The sequence below is a fragment of the Salvelinus namaycush genome, chromosome 31 (assembly GCF_016432855.1).
Source record: "Salvelinus namaycush isolate Seneca chromosome 31, SaNama_1.0, whole genome shotgun sequence".
NCBI lineage: Eukaryota > Metazoa > Chordata > Actinopteri > Salmoniformes > Salmonidae > Salvelinus > Salvelinus namaycush.
The window spans coordinates 14,933,874-14,955,925 of NC_052337.1; the positions used below are offsets into that span (position 1 = coordinate 14,933,874).

Sequence of the window (22,052 nt, forward strand, 5' to 3'; positions counted from 1 at the left end):
TGCCACGTAGCACTCACTTCTGTCATCATGAAATGCTTTGAGAGACTAGTCAAGGATCATATCACCTCTACCTTACCTGACACCCTAAACCATTTCAATTTGCACTGGCTACTTAAATAATGAGAACTAGTCCCTTTAATAATGTTTACTTATTTTGCATTACTCATCTCTTATGTACAGTTGATGTCGGAAAATTACATACACCTTAGCCAAATACATTTAAACTCAGTTTTTCACAATTCCAGACATTTAATCCTAGTAAAAATTCCATGTCTTAGGTCAGTTAGGATCACCACTTTATTTGAAGAATGTGAAATGTCAGAATAATAGTAGAGACAATGATTTATTTCAGCTTTTATTTCTTTCATCACATTCCCAGTGGGTCAGAAGTTTACATACACTCAATTAGTATTTGGTAGCATTGCCTTTAAATTGTTTAACTTGGGTCAAACGTTTCGGGTAGCCTTCCACAAGCTTCTCACAATAAGTTGGGTGAAATTTGGCCCATTCCTCCTGACAGAGCTGGTGTAACTGAGTCAGGTTTATAGGCCTCCTTGCTCGCACATGCTTTTTCAGTTCTGCCCACAAATGTTCTATAGGATTGAGGTAAGGGCTTTGTGATGGCCACTCCAATGCCTTGACTTTGTTGTCCTTGACTTCTTATGGCTGAAGGGGCAGTATTGAGTAGCTTGGATGAAAGGTGCACAGAGGTGCCCGTATTAAACGGCCTGCTCCTCATTCCCAGTTGCTAATATATGCATATTATTATTCATATTGGATAGAAAACACTCTGAAGTTTCTAAAACTGTTTGAATTAATGTCTGTGAGTATAACAGAACTCACATGGTAGGCAAAAACCTGAGAAGTTCCACTTCCTGTTTGTATTTTTTCTGGGGGTGCCAATTTTCAACCAAGCTCTCATTGAAATCACAGCGAGTCATTGATGAGTTTTCACTTCCTACGGCTTCCACTAGATGTCAACAGTCAATAGAACTTTGTCTGATGAATCTAATGTGAAGGGGGGCCGAAGGAGACAGGAATGAGTAATCACTTCCACGGGCTGATCACGCATTCACCATGCGCCTTCACATGAGGAGGACCTCCGTTTCACCGCTCTTCTGAAGTCAATTTAATTTTCCGGTTGGAACGTTATTCAACATGTATGTTAACAACATTCTAAAGATTGATTCAGTACATCGTTTGACATGTTTCTACTGACTGTTACGGATTTTTTGGACATTTCGTCACGTTATAGTGGAGGCGCTTTGTGACTTTGGAATTGTTTACCAAACGCGCTAACCAAAGTAGCTAATTTGACATAAATAACGGACATTAACGAACAAATCAAGCATTTATTGTGGACCTGGGATTCCTAGGACTGCATTCTGATGAAGTTCATCAAAGGTAAGGAAACATTTATCATGTATTTTCTGGTTTCTGTTGAGTCCAACATGGCGGCTAATTTGGCTATTGTTCTGAGCTCCGTCTCAGATTATTGCATGGTTTATTTTTCCGTAAAGTTTTTTTGAAATCTGACACCGGTTGAATTAAGGAGAGGTATATCTATAATTCCATGTGTATAACTTGTATTATCATCTATATTTATGATGAGTATTTCTGTTGAAACGATGTGGCTATGTAAAGTCACTTGATGTTTTTGCAACTAGTGAATCTAGTCGCGTCAATGTAAACTCAGATTTTTTTATATTAATATGAATTTAATCAAACAAAACATGCATGTATTGTGTAACATGAAGTTCTATGAGTGTCATCTGATGAAAATAATCAAAGGTTAGTGATTCATTTTATCTCTCTTTTTGTGAAAGCTATCTTTCGCTGGAAAAATGGCTGCTTATTGTGGTTTTGTGGTCACCTAACATAATCGTTTGTAGTGCTTTCGCTGAAAAGCCTATTTGAAATCGGACACTTTGGTGGGATTAACAACAAGATTACCTTTTAAAATGATATAAGACACATGAATGTCTGAGGAATTTTAATTATGAGATTTCTGTTTTTTGAATTTGGCGCCCTGCACTTTTTTTTGTTTTTGTGATATCGATCCCGTTACCGGGATTGCAGCCATAAGACGTTTTAAGCCATTTTGCTACAACTTTGGAAGTATGCTTGGGGTCATTGTTCATTTGGAAGACCCATTTGCAACCAATCTTTAACTTCCTGACTGATGTCTTGAGATGTTGCTTCAATATATGCACATAATTTTCCTCCCTCATGATGCCATCTATTTTGTAAAGTGCCTCCTGCAGCAAAGCACCTCCACAACATGATACTGCCACCCCCGTGCTTCACGGTTGGGATGGTGTACTTCACGGTTGGGATGGTGTTCTTCGGCTTGCAAGCATCCCCCTTTTTACTCCGAATATAACGATGGTCATTATGGCCAAACAGTTCTATTTTTGTTTCATTAGACCAAAGGACATTTCTCCAGAAAGTACGCTCTTTGTCCCCATGTGCAGTTGCAAACCGTAGTCTGGCTTTTTTATGTCGGTTTTGGTGCAGTGGCTTCTTCCTTGTTGAGCGACCTTTCAGGTTATGTCGATATGACCTGTTTTACTGTGGATATAGATACTTTTGTACCTGTTTCCTCCAGCATCTTCACAAGGTCCTTTGCTGTTGTTCTGTGATTGATTTTCACTTTTCGCACCAAAGTACGTTCATCTCTAGGAGACAGAACGCGTCTCCTTCCTGAGCGGTATGACGGCTGCGTGGTCCCATGGTGTTTATACTTGCGTACTATTGTTTGTACAGATGAACGTGGTACCTTCAGGTGTTTGGAAATTGCTCCCAAGGATGAACCAGACTTGTGGAGGTCTACAATTTTTTTTTCTGAGGTCTTGGCTGATTTCTTTTGATTTTCCCATGATGTCAAGCAAAGAGGCACTGAGTTTGAAGGTAGGCCTTGAAATACATCCACAGGTACACCTCCAATAGGCTAATTGACATCATTTGAGTCAATCAGAAGCTTCTAAAGCCATGACATCATTTTTTGGAATTTTCCAAGCTGTTTAAAGGCACAGTCAACTTAGTGTATGTAAACTTCTGACCCACTGGAATTGTGATACAGTGAATTATAAGTGAAATAATGTCTGTAAACAATTGTTGGAAAAATTACTTGTGTCGCGCACAAAGTAGATGTCCTAACCGACTTGCCAAAACTATAGTTTGTTTGCAAGAAATTTGTGGAGTGGTTGAAAAACAAGTCTTTATGACTCCAACCTAAGTGTATGTAAACTTCCGACTTCAACTGTATATACTGTATTCTATTCTACTGTATCTTAGTCTATGCCGCTCCGACATTACTCGTCCAAATATTTTTTTATTCTTAATTACTTTGGATTTGACTGTATTGTTGTCAAATTGTTAGATTTTACTTGTTATATATTACTTTACTGTTGGAGCTAGAAACGCAAGCATTCCGCTACACCCGCCATAACATCGGTTAAACGTGTATTTTACCAATAACATTTTATTTGGTTTAGCTGAACCATAGCATACCATCTATCCTCACCGAAATATGGACCAAAAACTCTAGGGGTGAAATCAGATTCAGTCACAAAAGGAGATATCTCCTCTCCAGGACTGGAAGTAAAACTTTTATATAATTTCAGCCAGTAATTTTGAAAGTGGTGCTCACGAGCCAAAATGGGTCCCGGTTAAAAAAAAAAAAGTACTACATCTGTTTCGTATGATGTTACGTCCTGCTATGATTATTATTTATAATAACATATCATACTGGCAATTTTTTTTAAAGTGTACAATATGTTGCAAATTTGTTGTGCTTAAGATCCCGGGCTGCATCTTTAAGTCTAGCTCTCCAGGACCAGGGAAACCCGAAAAGCTGTTTCCCATGGATACTGTAAACCCAGGGAGAGTTGTTCAGGAACCCTTTCCCCTTTTAACATGCGCCCTTTTTTCCTTATTTTTCTTTCCTTCTCCATTTTCTCCCCATTTTTCATGGTATCCAATTGGTAGTTAGTCTTGTCCCATCGCTGCAACTCCCGTACGGACTCGGGAGAGGCGAAGGTCGAGAGCCGTGCGTCCTCCGAAACACAACCCAGCCAAACCGCACTGCTTCTTGACAATGCCCACTTAACCCGGAAGCCAGCTGCACCAATGTGTCGGAGGAAACACTGTACACCTGGTGATCGTGTCAGCGTGCATTGCGCCTGGCCCGCCACAGGAGTCGCTAGAGCGTGAAGGGACAAGAACTTCCCTGCTGGCCAGCGTCCACTCTTCTGGGAAGGGTTCCCACTAGATGTTGGAACATTGCTGCGTGGACTTCCATTCAGCCACGAGAGCATTAGTGATTCATCACTCCAAAGAACGCGTTTCCACTGCTCCAGAGTCCAATGGCGGTGTGCTTTACACCACTCCAGCTGACGCTTGGCACTTTGCATGGTCTTCTTAGACTTGTGTGCGGCTGCTCGGCCATGGAAACACATTTCATGAAGCTCCTTACGAACATTTATTGTGCTGATGTTGCTTCCAGAGGCAGTTTGGAACTTGGCAGTCAGTGCTGCAACCAAGGACAGATGATTTTTACGCGCTTCGTCACTCGTTTGTTCCTTTCTGTGAGCTTGTGTGGTCTACCACTGAGCCATTGTTGCTCCAAGATGTTTCCACTTCACAATAACAGCACTTACAGTTGACCGGGGCAGCTCTAGCAGTGCAGACATTTGGAAACGTGGCATCCTATGACTGCTACGCTGAAAGTCACTGAGCTCTTCAGTAAGGCCATTCTACTGTCAATGTTTGTCTATAGAGATTGCATGGCTGTGTGCTCGATTTTAAACGCCTGTCAGCAACTGGTGTCGCTGAAATAGCAGAGTCCGCTAATTTGAAGGGGTGTCCACATACTTTTGTGTATATATAGTGTACCTTCGACCTTCATTTGAAAAGAACTTGAAAACAATAAAAAGCGGCAGTAGTACTGTTTGTCCGTCTTGAGACACCGTGGCCAGTATACACAAAATAATTAGACTTAATCTAAGAATTCGGAATCTGTCATGAATTGTGATGTTTTTGCTGAGGAGATCTTAGTCACTCAATGTTAGATTTAACTTCCGTGTTTGGTGAAGTGAAGAAATGTGCATGAAAACGAGTCATGTCTCGTTGAATGACGACAAACACTTAATTGAGGAGTCCCTACTGTTGACCAATCACCAACGAAGGGGCATAGACTTTGGCTTGCCTCGAGGGAAAAATTCTTGCCTGATGCCAAAACGTCACAAAATGTCGTCATAATATATGCATAAACTGTTTCGGATGGGAAGCTTGCAGAAGCCTTTAGAGTTAGGCAGGAGATATGAAGATGGCGCCGAAGAACATGGCTGACGTTTTACATTCTCCCAACCAATTCTGCAATTTATCTTATTTTTTAACTTATTGTGTAGATAATGTTGCTGCTGCCATCTCTTATGAATGAAAATAACTTCTGGACATCAGGAAAGTGATTACTCACCGCGGACTGGAAGAAACGTTTTCCTTTAACGAGTCCGATGAGATGTATATCCTGCTTTCACTGGAACAGGCCCAGATCCACACCTTTTGTGTGAAGAAAAGATGCCGGAAAAATGCAGATTGGGGATCCTTCTGAGAATCCAGAGGCGAGCGAGTAAACTCCCACTGCCATCCGTTCTTCTTGCTAACGTACAATCATTGGAAAATAAAATTGATGACCTACGATTTAAGATTATCCTACCAACGGGACATTCAAAATTATAATATCTTCTGTTTCACCGAGACGTGGCTGAACGAAGAAACTGACAATATAGAGCTGGCAGGATTTTCCATGCACCGGCAGAACAGAGACGCTACCTCTGGTAAGACGAGGGATGGGTGTGTGTGTCCTTTTTGTCAATAACAGCTGGTGCGCGATGTCTAATATTAAATAAGTCTCAAGGTATTGCTCGCCTGAGGTAGAGTACCTTATGATAAGGTGTCGACCACACTATCTACCAAGAGACTTCTCGTCTGTATTATTTGTAGCCGTCTATTTACCACCACAAAGCGAAGCTGGCACTAAGACCGCTCTCAACCAACTGTATAAGGACATAAGCAAACAAGAAAATGCTCACCCAGAAACGGAGGTCCTAGTGGCCAGGGACTTGAATGCAGGCAAACTTCAATCCGTTTAACCACATTAACACTGGGGCCCCTCCGGGGTGTGTACTTAGTCCCCTCCTGTATTCCCTCTTCACCCACGACTGCGTGGCCAAACACGACTCCAACACCATTGTTAAGTTTGCTGACGACACAACAGTGGTAGGCCTGATCACCGACAACGATGAGACAGCCTATAGGGAGGAGGTCAGAGAACTGGCAGTGTGGTGCCAGGACAACAACCTCTCCCTCAATGTGAGAAAGATAGTGAAGAGGCGACTCCGGGATGCTGGCCTTCTAGGCAGAGTTGCAAAGAAAAAGCCATATCTCAGACTGGCCAATAAAAATAAAAGATTAAGATGGGCAAAAAAGAACAGACACTGGACAGCGGGATTCTGGCCTCCTAGGCAGAGTTCCTGAGTCGCCTCTTCACTGTTGACGTTGAGACTGGTGTATTGCGGGTACTATTTAATGAAGCTGCCAGTTGAGGACTTGTGAGGCGTCTGTTTCTCAAACTAGACACTCTAATGTACTTGTCCTCTTGCTCAGTTGTGAACCGGGGTCTCCCGCTCCTCCTCCTTTTCTGGTTAGTGCCAGTTTGCGCTGTTCTGTGAAGGGAGTAGTACACAGCGTTGTACGAGATCTTCAGTTTCTTGGCAATGTCTCGCCTGGAATAGCCTTCATTTCTCAGAACAAGAATAGACTGACGAGTTTCAGAAAAGTTATTTTGTTTCTGGCCATTTTGAGCCTGTAAACGAACCCACAAATGCTGATGCTCCAGATACTCAACTAGTCTAAAGAAGGACAGTTTTATTGCTGCTTTAATCAGCACAACAGTTTTCAGCTGTGCTAACATAATTGCAAAAGGGTTTTCTCATGATCAATTAGCCGTTTAAAATGATAAACTTGGATTAGCTAACACAACGTGCCATTGGAACACAGAAGTGATGGTTGCTGATAATGGGCCTCTGTAGATATTCCATAAAACATCAGCTGTTTCCAGCTACAATAGTCATTTACAACATTAACAATGTCTACACTGTATTTCTGATCAATTTGATGTTATTTTAATGGACAAAAATGTGCTTTTCTTTCAAAAACAAGGACATTTCTAAGTGACCTCAAACTTTTGAACGGTAGTGTATATATATATTTTTTTACCTAACTAGTTTGCAGAGAGAAACTGACGTGGACTTAAATTCCTTTGTTTCTCTCGCTGAACTTCAAAAAGGATTCTGTTGTATTCTGCAATCAAATGTTTTTGCAACATACAAAGAAAGCTAAATGATGCTACCTACTGCTGTTTACAGCTTTTTATTTATTGTGAATAGTGTTTACAAAACTGCTTATGAAACCTATTATGCTAAATTAAGGAGGGTGGGGGGTGTTGGTGTGTGGTTTGTGTCTTGGTGTTTTATAAGAAGCAGTATGTTTAGCCTCCAGCTGTGCAGTGACTTCATGATAGAGCAGCTAACTCCTTATTGTTCAGGGATAAAGAAAAAGAGAAAGGGAGAGTGTGTGTATATATGTGTAGGCTTCATCAGTATGGTATTTCTAACAGCTGGTTTCAGTTAGAGCTCACAGCCAGAACTTCCTGGGGCCTTGGGGGGGGTGTGTGTGTGTGTGTGTGTGTGTGTGTGAGAGAGAGAGAGAGAGAGAGGTAACAATAGAGAGTATGGAGGAAGAGCTGCTCAGCCTCTCACACACTTTCTCTCCTTGTGCAGTGAACACACACTCCCTGCACAGGCAAACACCTATGTTCTTGTGGTCCTCATTATTTTTGTTTTATTTGACCTGCTACACAATGGAACCCTTATTGTGTGTGCTATGTTAGTTTTTTCCTCAACTGTAGTCAGCGACTCAATGTAGCATGTTGGTCTGCTGTGAACAAAACTGGGACCCATTTTGTGATGGCGAATTCATCAGTGACCCATTTTTACATTTACATTTTAGTCATTTAGCAGACGCTCTTATCCAGAGCAACTTACAGTAGAGTGCATACATTTTATTACTGAGACAAGGATATCCCTACCGGCCAAACCCTCCCTAACCCGGACGACGCTATGCCAATTGTGCGTCGCCCCACGGACCTCCCGGTTGCGGCCGGCTGCGACAGAGCCTGGGCGCGAACCCAGAGACTCTGGTGGCGCAGCTAGCACTGCGATGCAGTGCCCTAGACCACTGCGCCACCCGGGAGGTCGGGAGGTGACCCCTCATAATCACAACACAAGGAGTTCTACTATGACTTTGGAAGTGCAAGGCTGGACGAACCAAGTTTCGGGCCCTGGGATGGAACATTTTAAAGGCCCATCTCTTGGAAATGGAGAGAACGTTAAACAAATGTTCTGCAATTCTACACATTTTATCATGGGGCAGGGAGAGAACTTTGCAGTTTTAAAGTTTAAATTGCAGTACATTTATGCCTGTAATTTTTGCATACCAATATCCATCCCAGGCCCAGGTGGCCAAGGTTTACACAAACTGTAGATTAATAATATTGTATTACACTCTCTAAACTTATTCCACGGAGCCCTTGGCCAACATTTGTTTGATCTGTTAGTAATATTAATTCTAAAAATAATCTACTCCCTGCAGTACATCCGCAGACCCCTGTCAACTTTGAGAACCCCCGCATTATACCCGTCACACACGTTCTCTCCCCCTCTATGGCCCATCTTACTACTCCTCTCTCAACCTCTAGGTCACTTTCCACCTCAAGATTCTTGTCCCTACACAGATACTAGACCTCTCTACTCCTGCAAATTGCCATGTCCATTTTTAGCCCCCTCGCTTATCCCTTCTTCCTTCCTGTCTCACTTCCTTTGAGTGGAGACTGACCCCTGAGCTGTTGTGGTTTACGTCAGTGTTTCCCTTATATGCATTTAGCAGTGGTGCACTGCCGCTGCTAAATTGTGGCCAGGGTTTCGGGAAGGTAAAACATTTTCAGTGGAAGCTTAAACGGCTAAAACCAGATATAAAGTATGTAGAAAAGATTGAGAGCAATACAGTTTTTAAAATTAGATTATATTTGAGAACTAACAATCACCAAAATAAAAACTACAGTCAGGGAGAATCTGAAATTCCAAAAATGTCACGGCATGGGCCCCACATTGATTTGTTTCAGTAACTCAGATAGCATAAGAGCAAGGCATAAGCCATGACCATTGCAGAATTGCAGGAGATTAGCTTTGAAACTGCAATTTGTCTCTTAGCCCCCATGACAAATGTATAAAATTGCAGGAAACAAGCTTCAAAACTGTAAAATATTCTATCTTCCTCATGGTAAAATGTGTATAATTGCAGGAAATTGGTTTTAAAATAAAGTTGAAATAAAAAAACATTTTATTTTAGTCCGCAGCCAAGAGGGCCTCTAAAACTGCACCATTGCCCATGCCCATTGCCCATGCCCATTGCCCATGCCCATTGCCCATGCCCATTGCCCATGCCCACTACCACCCCCCCCCTTCCACCCCGCTAAATTTGCCACGGCTGCAGAAAAAAAATCCTAGGGGAAACACTATGTTTAAGCGCTGGCTTTTCTAAAAGCAACCGTTCCCACACATAAACCCTAATGTAGAGAGACGTGCAGCTGGGGCCTGACTGATACACTCACCACATAGGGGGGGTGTGTGTGTGTCTGTCTGCATACATTAATCTGACCCAGACCCATGTGGAGAGTCATCGGAATTCACTCTCTCAACCTCTCACACTCTGTAACACACACACACACCTATTGCACACACATCCTCCCTCGTACGTCCCTCCACAGACACCCCGCTTCATACCCGTTTCACGATATGTCATATTTGTCCATTAAATCTTTTTTAATATGTAGTGCATGCAAACAATGAATCAAAGTCGTATGTTCTAAATCACTTTCGCTCGCTCTCTCTAGTATCTACAGATGAAGTGGCCCATGCTGGATGTTCCTGGAACTTCTGCTTTAAAAGACCCTCGCTCTCCCTCCCCTGCTCACATGGTGAGTGTGTGTGCACTACAGTCTAGTGACTGTGCAGTGACATCACTTGCCCTGACACATAACATGTAAAAGGACAACTGTACGTAGCAAGTAAGCTTCTAGCTACATACTTTACTGAAGTACCTTGTTTGTATTACAAAACTTACCGTGGTTAGTTACCCTGCTCTGCTACTATCAGCCATTTAGCATGTCTCCTGGAATATCCACACATGGCACTCGGGTGACCTGAATTGTGTCCTCCCTCACCCTCTCCATGCTCACTCACACACACACACCCTCCTGACCTCCCTCAAACCTGCTGTAGACAGACAGACGCAGGAATGTTAAAGCTGAATGGTGTTAATCCGTCCAGAGACAATGAGGACTTTAGCACCTCCGGGTGGTGTGTGTAGCGATGGCTGTGTGTATTCTGATACAGAGACCAGGACCGCGCGTGTGTATGAGATGAGTGTTGTGTATGTAACGGAGTGTGTGTTGGGTATCTGAGGATATACCTGAAGACCTGGTGGAGGACTCGCTCCCTCTCACTGATACAGCCAGTCAGCCCAGAAACAACCCCAGGCCCTAGGGCCAAGGCTCATGTCGATTTGAAAGCATTGTATAGCTGTTCCAAATCTAATCCCTCTCTATCTCCCTCTCTTTCTCTCTCTAGTCCAATAAGGTACCAGTGGTGCAGCATAGTCATCTGTCCCCCTTCTCCCCACTCCTGTCCTACAGTCCAGACCCCTTCCCCCCACGGACACCCCCTCCTCACCTCTCAGCTGACACGGGTATGAAAGTTCCTCTCCTCTCTCATCCCTCTTTCTGCTTTTGTCTGGAATACTCAGTATTAATGTTAAATCCTAGGTGATTCACATTTTACGTTTGATATCTGTCAGATGACACTTGTTGCTATATAACAACAGATTTATATGTTGCTCTCCCCTCTCCAGGTCTTCCCCCCACCCCCCACCCAGCAGAGCTCTCTCCTTACTACCCTCTCTCTCCTGGAGGCATGGAACACATGACACACCCGCTGAGCTGGCTGTGAGTCACACACACGCCCATTCAAACTCTCATGATAAATACAATAATGGTTTAGTTTATTTTGCCAACATTTTTTAGCACAACATATGCTATTACAAAAGTGACACTGTTACCCCTCCCTCGTTTTCTGTCTCTAGGCAGGGCCAGTCCATGTACGGTATTCCAGTGGGGGGGTTTAGACCATCCTACCCTGCAGCTCTCGCCTTGAACTCTTCCATGTCCAGGTACAGCTCACCTAATCACTTACACACATCCACGTATCACTCCTCTGGAGACTACATACTGTGAAGACTGTACTTCTGTAAAGATTGCAAACATGTCATTTAATTGTTATTTATGTTTGTGGTATGGTGTGTGTTTGACAGCTTTGTGTCCAGTCGTTTCTCACCCCACATGGTCCCGCCTCCCCAGACGTCAGTCCCCCACCCTGCCATCGTTTCCACGGCGATCAAACAGGAACCGAGAGATGGCAACCAGCACGGGTACGTACACACACAGCTCTTTAAACCACACACCTTTCTCACACCCCTGTTGCTGACTCCGTAACTCTGTGTTGTGTGTAGGAGGTGTGCTGTGTCTATGGGGGACAGAGAGAAGGAGGAGAAGAAGCCTCACGTGAAGAAGCCTCTGAATGCCTTTATGCTGTACATGAAGGAGCAGAGACCCAAGGTGGTGGCTGAGTGCACCCTGAAGGAGAGCGCTGCCATCAACCAGATTCTGGGACGCAGGGTGAGTGGCAGTGTGTGTGTATGCGTGCTCACAAACGGTCATTGTTTGTATGATGTGTGCGTTCATGCTGAACGTTGTGGTCAATGACCTATGCTCTAGAAGGGAGTGTGTGTGTTAACCCTGTGTGTCTGTCTACAGTGGCACACTCTGTCTCGTGAGGAGCAGTCTAAGTACTATGATATGGCCCGCAAGGAGAGACAGCTACACTCCCAACTCTACCCTGGATGGTCAGCTAGAGACAACTACGTAAGTAGTAATTATTTAGTAGTGATTTGATTGGTTGCTGTGTGGTGGTGGAGGACGTGATGTGATTTTGTGTGTGTGTGCAGGGGAAGAGGAAGAAAAGGAAGAGAGATGGCAGGCCAGAGACTGCTCCAGAGGGACAGATGACACACCCCCAGTCAGCTGCTCCAGAGGGTAAGAACCACCTAATACATTCAAGATCAGAGCAATATGAAGACGTGAGAAGTGACCTACTCTGTTCTACTTAATGACATAACTGCAAAGTAACAGCAAGACTGATCAGTGTGTTTTTATTTTGTCTATAGAGCACTTCTCCGCGCAGCTCAAGAAGTCGTGTGTGTCCTATGGAACTCAGGAGAGACCCAGTGTGTCTCACACACACCTGACACACACACACCTGTCCCAGGCTAGTCCCGCCTCCTCTCTGGACTCTCCAGCCACGCCCACCACTGCTCTGGCCTCCCCTGCCGCTCCCGCACCCACACACACCGAACACACACACTCACACTCCGAGCACACACATCCTGAGCAGGTCCAGCCCCTCTCCCTCACCACCAAACCCCCTCGTCTGCAGTCACACAGGGACACACACGGTCAGGCTTACACCCACATCCAGTCTCACACACATTCACATTTATTAACTCACACACACCTCCCCCCGCCCCCTACCCCCAATACCTCTTCATCTTCATCCCCCTCTCATCCCCCATTTTCTCTCCACATGAGCTCATCCAGCAAACAGACTCCACCACTTCTGTCTCGACCAATCCCCTTTGCCTCTGGCTTAGCTCCTCCCACCTCTATCCACCAATCAACAATGAGCTCCCATCATGCCATGCTCCAGTCCCAGCCACTCTCCCTCGTCACTAGAAATAATAATTAAAACCCAAAGACGCTAACCACAGATCTATGATCAGATTCCTCTAAGGCCAGCCGTAACCTTAAGCATTACACTACCCCTAACCACAGATACCTCTAAACCCTGTCTAATCATGGGTGGGATGAAAAAATATCTGACCCCCTATCAGTGTGTTGGAGAGTCCTCTCTACTCTGTGGGCAGGGGTGAACAACTCCTTGAGGGCTACATGATGCTCCAGCCTAGCACCACACACAATTTAAATAGTGTTTGAATAGAGGTTTAAATGAAGATCATTATTCATTGATTAGCGGAATCATGTTAGTGCTGGGCTGGGGGGGGAAAGCCTGCAACACCCACTGTTGCCTTAGGATTAGGGTAAATTTCTTCCTACTTTTTTATTGTTTTTTTTGTCTGTAAATAAACTTTTTTAACCTTTTTATAGATATTAGACCTGGTTTTATATTAGTATGAAAAGGAAACAATTATTGGTCAATATTTGACCACACCTCTTTTAACTTGGCTTCGTGTAACTACATTTTTTTTGTCAAATGGTATTGCAACATCCTACCTTTTTTTTGTATTAATTTGTCCAATTTGCTACTTGTATAAAATACAAAAAAGTAAAGGTACATTTTTTAAGAAAAATAGATCAATGTACGTTTCAGTCTTTGTGGTAGTAATGTGTGTAGATCTGGTTTCCCTCCCTACCCTATTCTTTTATAACCCCCCATATGACTGAGTCTTGATAATAAACATCTACTTATTTCTGAAACGTGTCTGTTCCTGTGTTGTCTTGCCTTTGGTAGCATAGTCTTTCTAATTAACACACTGCATCTTCAATGGATCTCATCATCGTAGGTGAGTGTTTCCTATGAACCTCAATGTTTGACCAGCACAAATAAAATGTGCGTGCTTAGTCCCCTCCTGTTCACCCATGACTGAGTGGCCAAGCACGACTACAAAACCAAGTTGGCTGGCGATAATGGTGGTAGGCCTGATCACCGACAACGATGAGACAGCCTATAGGGAGGAGGTCAGAGACGCCAGGATAACAATCTCAATGTGAGCAAGACAAAGGAGATGATCGTGGACTACAGGAAAAGGATGGCCGAACACACCCCCATTCACATCGACGGGGCTGTAGTGGAGCGGCTTATGTTCCTTGGTGTCCACATCACCAACAAACTATCATGGTCCAAACACCAAGACAGTTGTGAAGAGGGCACGACAGCGCCTTTTCCCCCTCAGGAGACTGAAAAGATTTGGCATGGGTCCCCAAATCCTTAAGTTCTACAGCTGTACCATCGAGAGCATCCTGACCGGTTGCATCACCGCCTGTTATGGCATCTGACCGTAAGGCGCTACAGAGGGTAGTGCGTTCAGCCCAGTACATCACTGGGGCCAAGCTTCCTGACATCCAGGACCTATATACTAGGCGTTGTCAGAGGAAGGCCCAAAAAATTGTCAGACTCCAATCGCCCAAGTAATGCTGTTCTTTCTGCTACCGCATGGCTAACGGTACGGGAGTGCCAAGTCTAGGTCCCAAAAGGGTCCTTAACAGCTTCTACCCCAAAGCCATAAGACTGCTGAACAATTTATCAAATGGACACCCAGACTTTTTACATTGACACCTCCGCCCCCTTTGTTTTTACACTGCTGCTACTCACTGTTTATTTTATATGCATAGTCACTTTACCCCTACCTAAATGTACTTATTTTTTTTTTTTTTACTTTAGTTTATTTAGTAAATATTTTCTTAACCAAAAATGTAGTTCAAGAAATTAAGGGCTTGTAAGGTCTACACCATTTGTTTTTGGCGCTTGTGACAAGTAACATTTGATTTGGATTTGATTTAGATATGATCTGTTCAAGAACAAGTTTCCCCAACTCGACCTTTATTACTACAATAAAGTGCACAGTCACTGATCTAATCGTCTTACAATCGGAACAAGGCTGAACTTGGGTATTTGGCACGCAGACGTCGTGTGTGTGTGTCTGTACCAGCCCTGGGTAAACTCAGAGCAGGTAATTTAGGGGTTAAGAGCAAGTAACTAAATGGTTGCTGGTTCGAATCCCCGACCATGTAAAACATGTTGATGTGCCCTTGAGCAAGGCACTTAACCATAACTGCTCCTGTAAGTCCTGGATAAGAGCGTCGGCTCAATGGCTAAAATGTAAATGCATAGGTGTATGGTATCAGTTGCTCTACTAAATTTAATCAGCTGGTTGAAGGAACTCCCAGGTTAATGATTAAACATGTAACTCTTATGGTCATGACCTCAGAGTTCCTCAGCAGAGAGTCCGACTTACGGGTGGCAGGGTAGCCTGGTGGTTAGAGCGTTGGACTAGTAACCGAAAGGTTGCAAGTTCAAATCCCCGAGCTGACAAGGTGCAAATCTGTCGTTCTGCCCCTGAACAGGCAGTTAACCCACTGTTCCTAGGCCGTCATTGAAAATCTGAATTTGTTCTTAACTGACTTGCCTAGTTAAATAAATAAAAAATAAATAAAAAATTACTGTAAATGAGTCTTGAGAGCGGAAAGTGATAGTGATGAGAAGTACATTTGTATCAGTAATGAATCAGATGTGTTTATGAGGTGGTTTATCAGTGTGCTTTGTTTGTGGTAGGTAATTATGTGCCAGAGTGTATCAGGTGACAGGTGTTATGTGTTCTTCTTTCCCTGTCTTGTCTGTCTGGGGAAAGGCCTGTAGTCCTTCTCACAGCTCAGTATGTGGGTTCAAAGAGTAAAGACACAATCCAGCAATCTTTTTACTTTTCCTGTTGGAAAAACAATATCCCACTTATACAGTAATATACACGCACTTAAGGGTAAAAAATAACACGTTTTTAGCAACAACAAAAAATTACACAAGTTCAAACTTCTTGGAGTCAGCCATTCAAGGAGTTGGTCTGATGGACTCCCCCATACTTGCGGGAACAATAGTTGAGAAATAGAGAACCCCACTTGTGCCATGTCATGAGGATACCTGGGCCACTTATTGAGATGTTCCTTTTGTTTAAGTAAATGAGGTGAAAAGGAGACTATAGTGTGACTTTAATCTTTTAGTCTACCTGGACTGGTGTTCCTCCTACAGCACTCAAATCTGAGCCTGCTGGTGCACTGATCTGGCGTAAAGCTGTGTCTTCTTCAACTTACTCTCCATCTCACTGTACCAGTCAGAGCGCTACAACTTAGGAATACAGTCATGTATTGTCTCAGTTAAAATACTAAAAACACCTCGAACATTATATTTATCAAAGCAATGAATGAAAAAAAGATATTGTCACACGCAAAGTCGTTTTTAACACACTCAACATTGAGCATGCGTGTTCAACTTACATTTAATGGTTTCAAATAGAAGCAGAAGCTTAGCCATAGGTTGCCATTTGAATTAAAGAAATAGACTCAAGTAACACAGTATACCGTTCATTATCTATAATATTTTAAGATGCATCAGTTGTCTGTAAAGGAAGACGCCATAATCATCTACTCTGGTGAAACCATCAACACCTCCAGATCTGTTCCTTTATCCACATATCTGATCTTCACAATGTTCTGTTTCTATTATGCACACGAACATGCACACAAGTAACAGAGTGGAAATTCTGTCCCAACCTTTGCACGAACTCACAACCCTCTGGCTAACAACACATTGAAAATCATCCGTACTAATGTAGCTGACAGAGCAAGTCTACCCTATCAATCTGTGAGCGACAAGTGTCTTTAGATCTCACAAAGACTTTGGGTTTAGCTTATAGATGGTTTGCGAGGTCTGTTGTACTCTGGGTTGACCAATGTCGTTGCAGAAAGCCCATTGGCCCCGCCCTCCTTCCCGCGCTCGGCGAATGGGAACACCTCTCTGGTCAGTCGCGATACGAAGCAAGGCATTTCCTTCTTCCCCCCTAGCAGACGACCTTTGGCCTGGAAGCCAAAGGCTACACGGTGGGAGAGGCGTGTCAGGAGGCGTGTCAGCTCCAAGGCCCTGCCCCCTTCCTCCTCCAATAGGATGCAGAGTGTCTGGAGGAAGACAGCCCCCAGAGGGTGCATGAAGGCCCCGTAACCTGGCGTGGTGGCGTACATCACCGCTGTATCCATGGGGATGGACAGGTACTGAGACAGAGTGTCCTCAGTGACATCACTTCCTGCTGAATCCGTCTCCACTGTCACCCCATCATCCAGCTCACCCCCACGGCACGCCTAAGGAGAGAGGGAGAGAGAGAGAGATGATTACTAATGATGATTGTCATATCACTGACTGATTTTTTGTTGTGGATGTGGTGATTGATGATAATGGTACTGACCTGGATAAAGAACAGTTTGGTCTTTCCCTCCATGTGTGAGTTGTTGAAGCAGGAGAAGATGTGGGACAGTCTAACCGGCCTTCCGTCCGCCCCGAACACACAGCCCTCCTCCCCGTGAGACGACAGGACTGCCAGGAAACACTCCTTCACTGGCCGCTCGCTCTCTGCAATCAATCAATGCATCAATCAATCAATTAATGAAATTGTATTCATTTATAAATGTTTTGTCAGAAAGTGCTTTACTGGCCTGGACCCACTAAGAGCTAACAGCAGCACAGTGGCAAGGAAACAGTCCCTAAAAGGAAGAAACCTTGAGAAGAACCAGACTATGGGTCGGCCCATCCCTCTCTGGCTGTACTGGTTAGAAGAAGAAACATTAATAGAACATTATCTTCCCTGTTGGGTCATGTGATGATGGTGGTATGCGATTCCTCAGAACAGTTTTCTTTAGTGAAAGATTAGCTTATCCATCTGTCATCCTGTCTGCAGGGCACAGCACGGTGTGTGCATATGTCCGCAGGTATTTGCACAGTAGTTATTAAACAGGTGTGTATAGGACTGTGTCATCCTTTATTACTAGGACATTTTGTCTCGTGAGTGTGCGTGTGTGTGTTTGTGTGTGTCATCATTTCATTCTGTCTGCACGCCATACATACAGTATTTCAAATCTCCTATGATTACTACTGTAAGTAACTGTAAATAACAATGAATGACAAATAATCTTTCCTCTGCCTCCCCCTGAAGGGGACGAGACAGGTTAAAGAAGGATTTTTAAGCCTTGAGACAATTGAGACATGGATTGTGTGTGTGCCATTCAGAGGGTGAATGGGCAAGACAAGAGATACGATCTGTTAGGAAGGTGTCCTAAATGTTTTGTTTTGTACACTCTGTTTATGTGTGTGTATACACTGACTGTACCAAACATTAAGAACACCTTCCTAATATTGAGGTGTGCTCCCCCTTTTGCCCTCAGAAGAGCATCAATTCGTCGGGGAATGGACTCCACAGGGATGCTGGCCCATGTAGACTCCAATTCTTCCCACAGTTTGGTCAAGGTGGGGTCTGGCATCTACTACCATACCCTGTTCAAAAGCACGTAAATCTTTTGTCTTGCCCATTCACCGTCTGAATGGTACATATATACAATCCATGTCTCAGGGCTTAAAATTCCTTCCTAACCTGTCTCCCGTTCATCTACAATGATTGAAGTTGATTTACCTAGGGACATCAATAAGGGATCATAGCTTTCACCTGGATTCACCTGGTCAGTCTATGTCATGGAAAGAATAGGTGTCCTTAATGTTTTGTACACTCAGTGTAGGTTTTCAATTGTTTTGTATTCAGGGCTGCAGTGGACTCTGTGACCGTCCCCTAATTGCTAACATTATGTAAGAACTCTGATACGTTTGATAAAATGGATAAAACCAGGATATAAAGTATTTATTATTGTTTTAGAGCTGATGTAGAGCAGGGGTGTGTGTGTATAAGGTATGTGTGTGTCTGTGTGTGTTACCTGTCTTGAAGAGTGTGTACATCTCATGAGAGGTGAGGTCAGTGTGTATGTCCACTCTGTATCCCAGTCTGGTCAGGGTACGGTGGAGTCTTTTGGCGTCTTTCTCTGCCCCCGGCCTCCTGCACAGTGGTACACCGTGGTCAAAGTTCGACACTGCGACCAGGACAGCGCGGTTACACTCCTCATTGCCAGCCTTTGTCCGTCTCCACAGCGCCATTTCCAAAAATCTAGAGACCATTGGTCCAGTTGGTCGCTGCAGTCTGGTACCTCTCAAGGTTTTTACCAGTCCCTTTGGAGTATCTACCTATCCCTTGCCTCTGTCGTCTCTGCTTGCTCTCTGGGGGTTTAGGTCAGATTCACTGTCTCTGACAAATGTACTAGTATATTGTGCACAAAGTCCAATGTGATAGAAAGAGCATAGATCAGAGTGCCGAATGGAGTGACTTCTCTCTTGGAGTAAGGTTCAACAGGTAAGATCCACCTGAATACACCACCAGCAGGTAACACCCACCTGAATACACCACCAGCAGGTAAATATCCACCTGAATACACCACCAGCAGGTAAATATCCACCTGAATACACCATCAGCAGGTAACACCCACCTGAATACACCACCAGCAGGTAAATATCCACCTGAATACACAATCAGCAGGTAAAAGCCACCTGAATACACCACCAGCAGGTAAAAGCCACCTGAATACACCACCAGCAGGTAAATATTTACCTGAATACACCACCAGCTGGTAAAAGCCACCTGAATACACCACCAGCAGGTAAATATCCACCTGAATGCATCACCAGCAGGTAAATATCCACCTGAATACACCACCAGCAGGTAAAAGCTACCTGAATACACCACCAGCACGTAAATATCCACCTAAGCTGTGTCTCAGCTTCTTTAGAATGTCAGTGTAAAGTCTGTGTGTTTATGAGTCAGGTTCAGGTGTGTATGTATTTATACTGCAGCTGAACACTGTTCCAACTTGCAGACAGATGGGCTACTGCCAATAGCCCTGCCCTTTACACTAACACACCTGGAAGGCCGGAAGCGGTATGTCAGGATCACTTGCTGTTGCGTCACAGTATTACCTAACTCTGCTCTTTCTCTGTTTTTCCCTCATTTCCTCCTCCATTCATCTACTATGTTCTTTTCTGTCTGCTGGGAAAGCCATATCAGGGAAACCCGTGTTAGCTCATCTCTGGACTTAACCATATTTCACAACCTATACTATAGCAATGGATAACCAGCTCATCTCATTTGTAAAGGGCTTGCTGGGCAGACCGTCATCAATAGCTTCACTTTCACAAAGACAGTCTCAAAGTCACATTATATAAATAGGAGTAAGTGGTTCTGAGTAATCACATTACTCAGGGATTGCCAATTTCAGAAAATTTAACCAGCTATATTCACCTACATAACCAGAAAGAACAGACTACTGGAATGTTTTGCTTTTTAGTTGTTGTTAGGGATGGTCGTGAGTACAGTAATCAATTCAAGGTTTGTATTTGATTAATAATAATCAAATGCAAGCACTTGAAATGTTCACTGAACAAAAATGTAAGCGCGACATGTAAAGTGTTGGTCCCATGTTTCATGAGCTGAAATAAAAGATCCCAGAAAGCTTATTTCTCTCAAATTTTGTACACACATTTTTTTACATCCCTATTAGTGAGCATTTCTCCTTCGCCAAGATAATCCACCCACCTGACAGATGTGGCATATCAAGAAGCTGATTAAACAGCATGATCACTACACAGGTGCACCTTATGCTGGGGACAATAAAAGGTCACTCTAAAATGTGCAGTCTTGTCACACAACACAATGCCAAGTTTTGAGGGAGCGTGCAATTGGCATGCTGACTGCAGGCATGTCCACCAGCACTGTTGCCAGAGAATGTAATCTTAATGTCTCTAAAATAAGCCACATCCAACATCCTTTTAGAGAATTTGGCACTACGTCCAAACGGCCTCACAACCGCAGACCACGTATAACCACGCCAGCCCAGGACCTCCACATCCGGCTTCTTCACCTGCGGGATTGTCTGAGACTGTAGGTTTGCACAACCAAAGAATTTCTGCACAAACTGTCATAAACTCAGGGAAGCTCATCTGCGTGCTCGTCGTCCTCACCATGGTCTTGACCTGACTGCAGTTTTGCGTCGTAACTGACTTCAGCGGGCAAATGCTCACCTTAAATGGCCACTGGCACTCTGGAGAATTGTGCTCTTCGCGGATGAATCCCGGTTTCAACTGTACCGGGCAGATGGCAGACAGCGTGTATGGAGTTGTGTGGGCGAGCGGTTTGCTGATGTCAACGTTGTGAACAGAGTATCCCATGGTGGCGGCGGAGTTATGGTATGAGCAGGCATAAGATATGGACAACGAACAGAATTGTATTTTATCGATGGTAATTTGAATGCACAGAGATACCGTGATGCACATTGTCGTGCCATTGTTGTGTAATTTGAATGCACAGAGATCCTGAGGCACATTGTCGTGCCATTCATCCACTGCCATCACCTCATGTTTCAGCATGATAATGCACGGCCTCATGTTGCAAGGATCTGCACACAATTCCTGGAAGCTGAAAATCTCCCAGTTCTTCCATGGCCTGCATACTCACCAGACATGTCACCCATTAAGCATGTTTGTGATGCTCTGGATCTGGATCTACGTTTTACAGTTCCCGCCAATATCCAGCAACTTCACACAGCCATTGAAGAAGAGTGGGACAACATTCCACAGGCCACAATCAACAGCCTGATCAACTCTATAAGAAGGAGATGTGTCGTGCTGCATGAGCAAATGGTGGTTACACGAGATACTGACTGGTTTTCTGATTCACACCCCTACTTAAAAAAAGGTATCTCCATCAAATGTATTTATAAAGCCCTTCTTAGATCAGCTGATGTCACAAAGTGCTGTACAGAAACCCAGCCTAAAACCCCAAACAGCAAGCAATGCAGGTGTAGAAACACGGTGGCTAGGAAAAACTCCCTAGAAGGGCCAGAACCTAGAAAGAAACCTATGAGGGGTGGCCAGTCCTCTTCTGGCTGTGTCGGGTGGAGATTATAACAGAACATGGCCAAAATGTTCAATGTTCATAGATGACCAGGTCAGATAATAATAATCACAGTGTTTGTAGAGGGTGCAACAGGTCAGCACCTGTCAGTTGGCTTTCATAGCCGATCATTCAGAGTATCTCTACCGCACCTGCTGTCTCTAGAGAGTTGAAAACAGCAGGTCTGGGACAAGGTAGCACATCCAGTGAACAGGTCA

General features: G+C 44.0%; 2 protein-coding genes across 4 annotated transcripts in view; one reads left to right on the forward strand and one right to left on the reverse strand.

Moving 5' to 3' along the window:
- LOC120026317 (transcription factor 7-like 1-B) overlaps positions 1-13,718 on the forward strand; it is a 29,793-nt gene extending 16,075 nt beyond the window's left edge. For 2 of the 3 annotated variants that reach the window (XM_038971151.1, XM_038971150.1), the window contains exons 4-12: positions 10,016-10,099; positions 10,752-10,869; positions 11,032-11,125; positions 11,263-11,349; positions 11,491-11,607; positions 11,689-11,854; positions 11,993-12,100; positions 12,184-12,271; positions 12,403-13,718. In XM_038971151.1, the coding sequence (XP_038827079.1) occupies positions 10,016-10,099; positions 10,752-10,869; positions 11,032-11,125; positions 11,263-11,349; positions 11,491-11,607; positions 11,689-11,854; positions 11,993-12,100; positions 12,184-12,271; positions 12,403-12,980 (1,440 nt within the window). In that variant the 3' untranslated portion in view covers positions 12,981-13,718. The remainder of the gene's footprint in view (positions 1-10,015; positions 10,100-10,751; positions 10,870-11,031; positions 11,126-11,262; positions 11,350-11,490; positions 11,608-11,688; positions 11,855-11,992; positions 12,101-12,183; positions 12,272-12,402) is intronic. The other variant, XM_038971153.1, reaches the window with a different exon arrangement.
- A 2,987-nt stretch (positions 13,719-16,705) lies between these two features.
- Positions 16,706-18,989, reverse strand: LOC120026227 (caspase-3-like). The gene is made up of 3 exons (XM_038971051.1): positions 18,773-18,989; positions 17,260-17,423; positions 16,706-17,155 (listed from the first exon to the last, which is right to left on the reverse strand). Exons 1-3 carry the CDS (start codon positions 18,987-18,989, stop codon positions 16,706-16,708), a joined length of 831 nt encoding a protein of 276 aa, XP_038826979.1.
- Between the last annotated feature and the right edge of the window lie 3,063 nt (positions 18,990-22,052).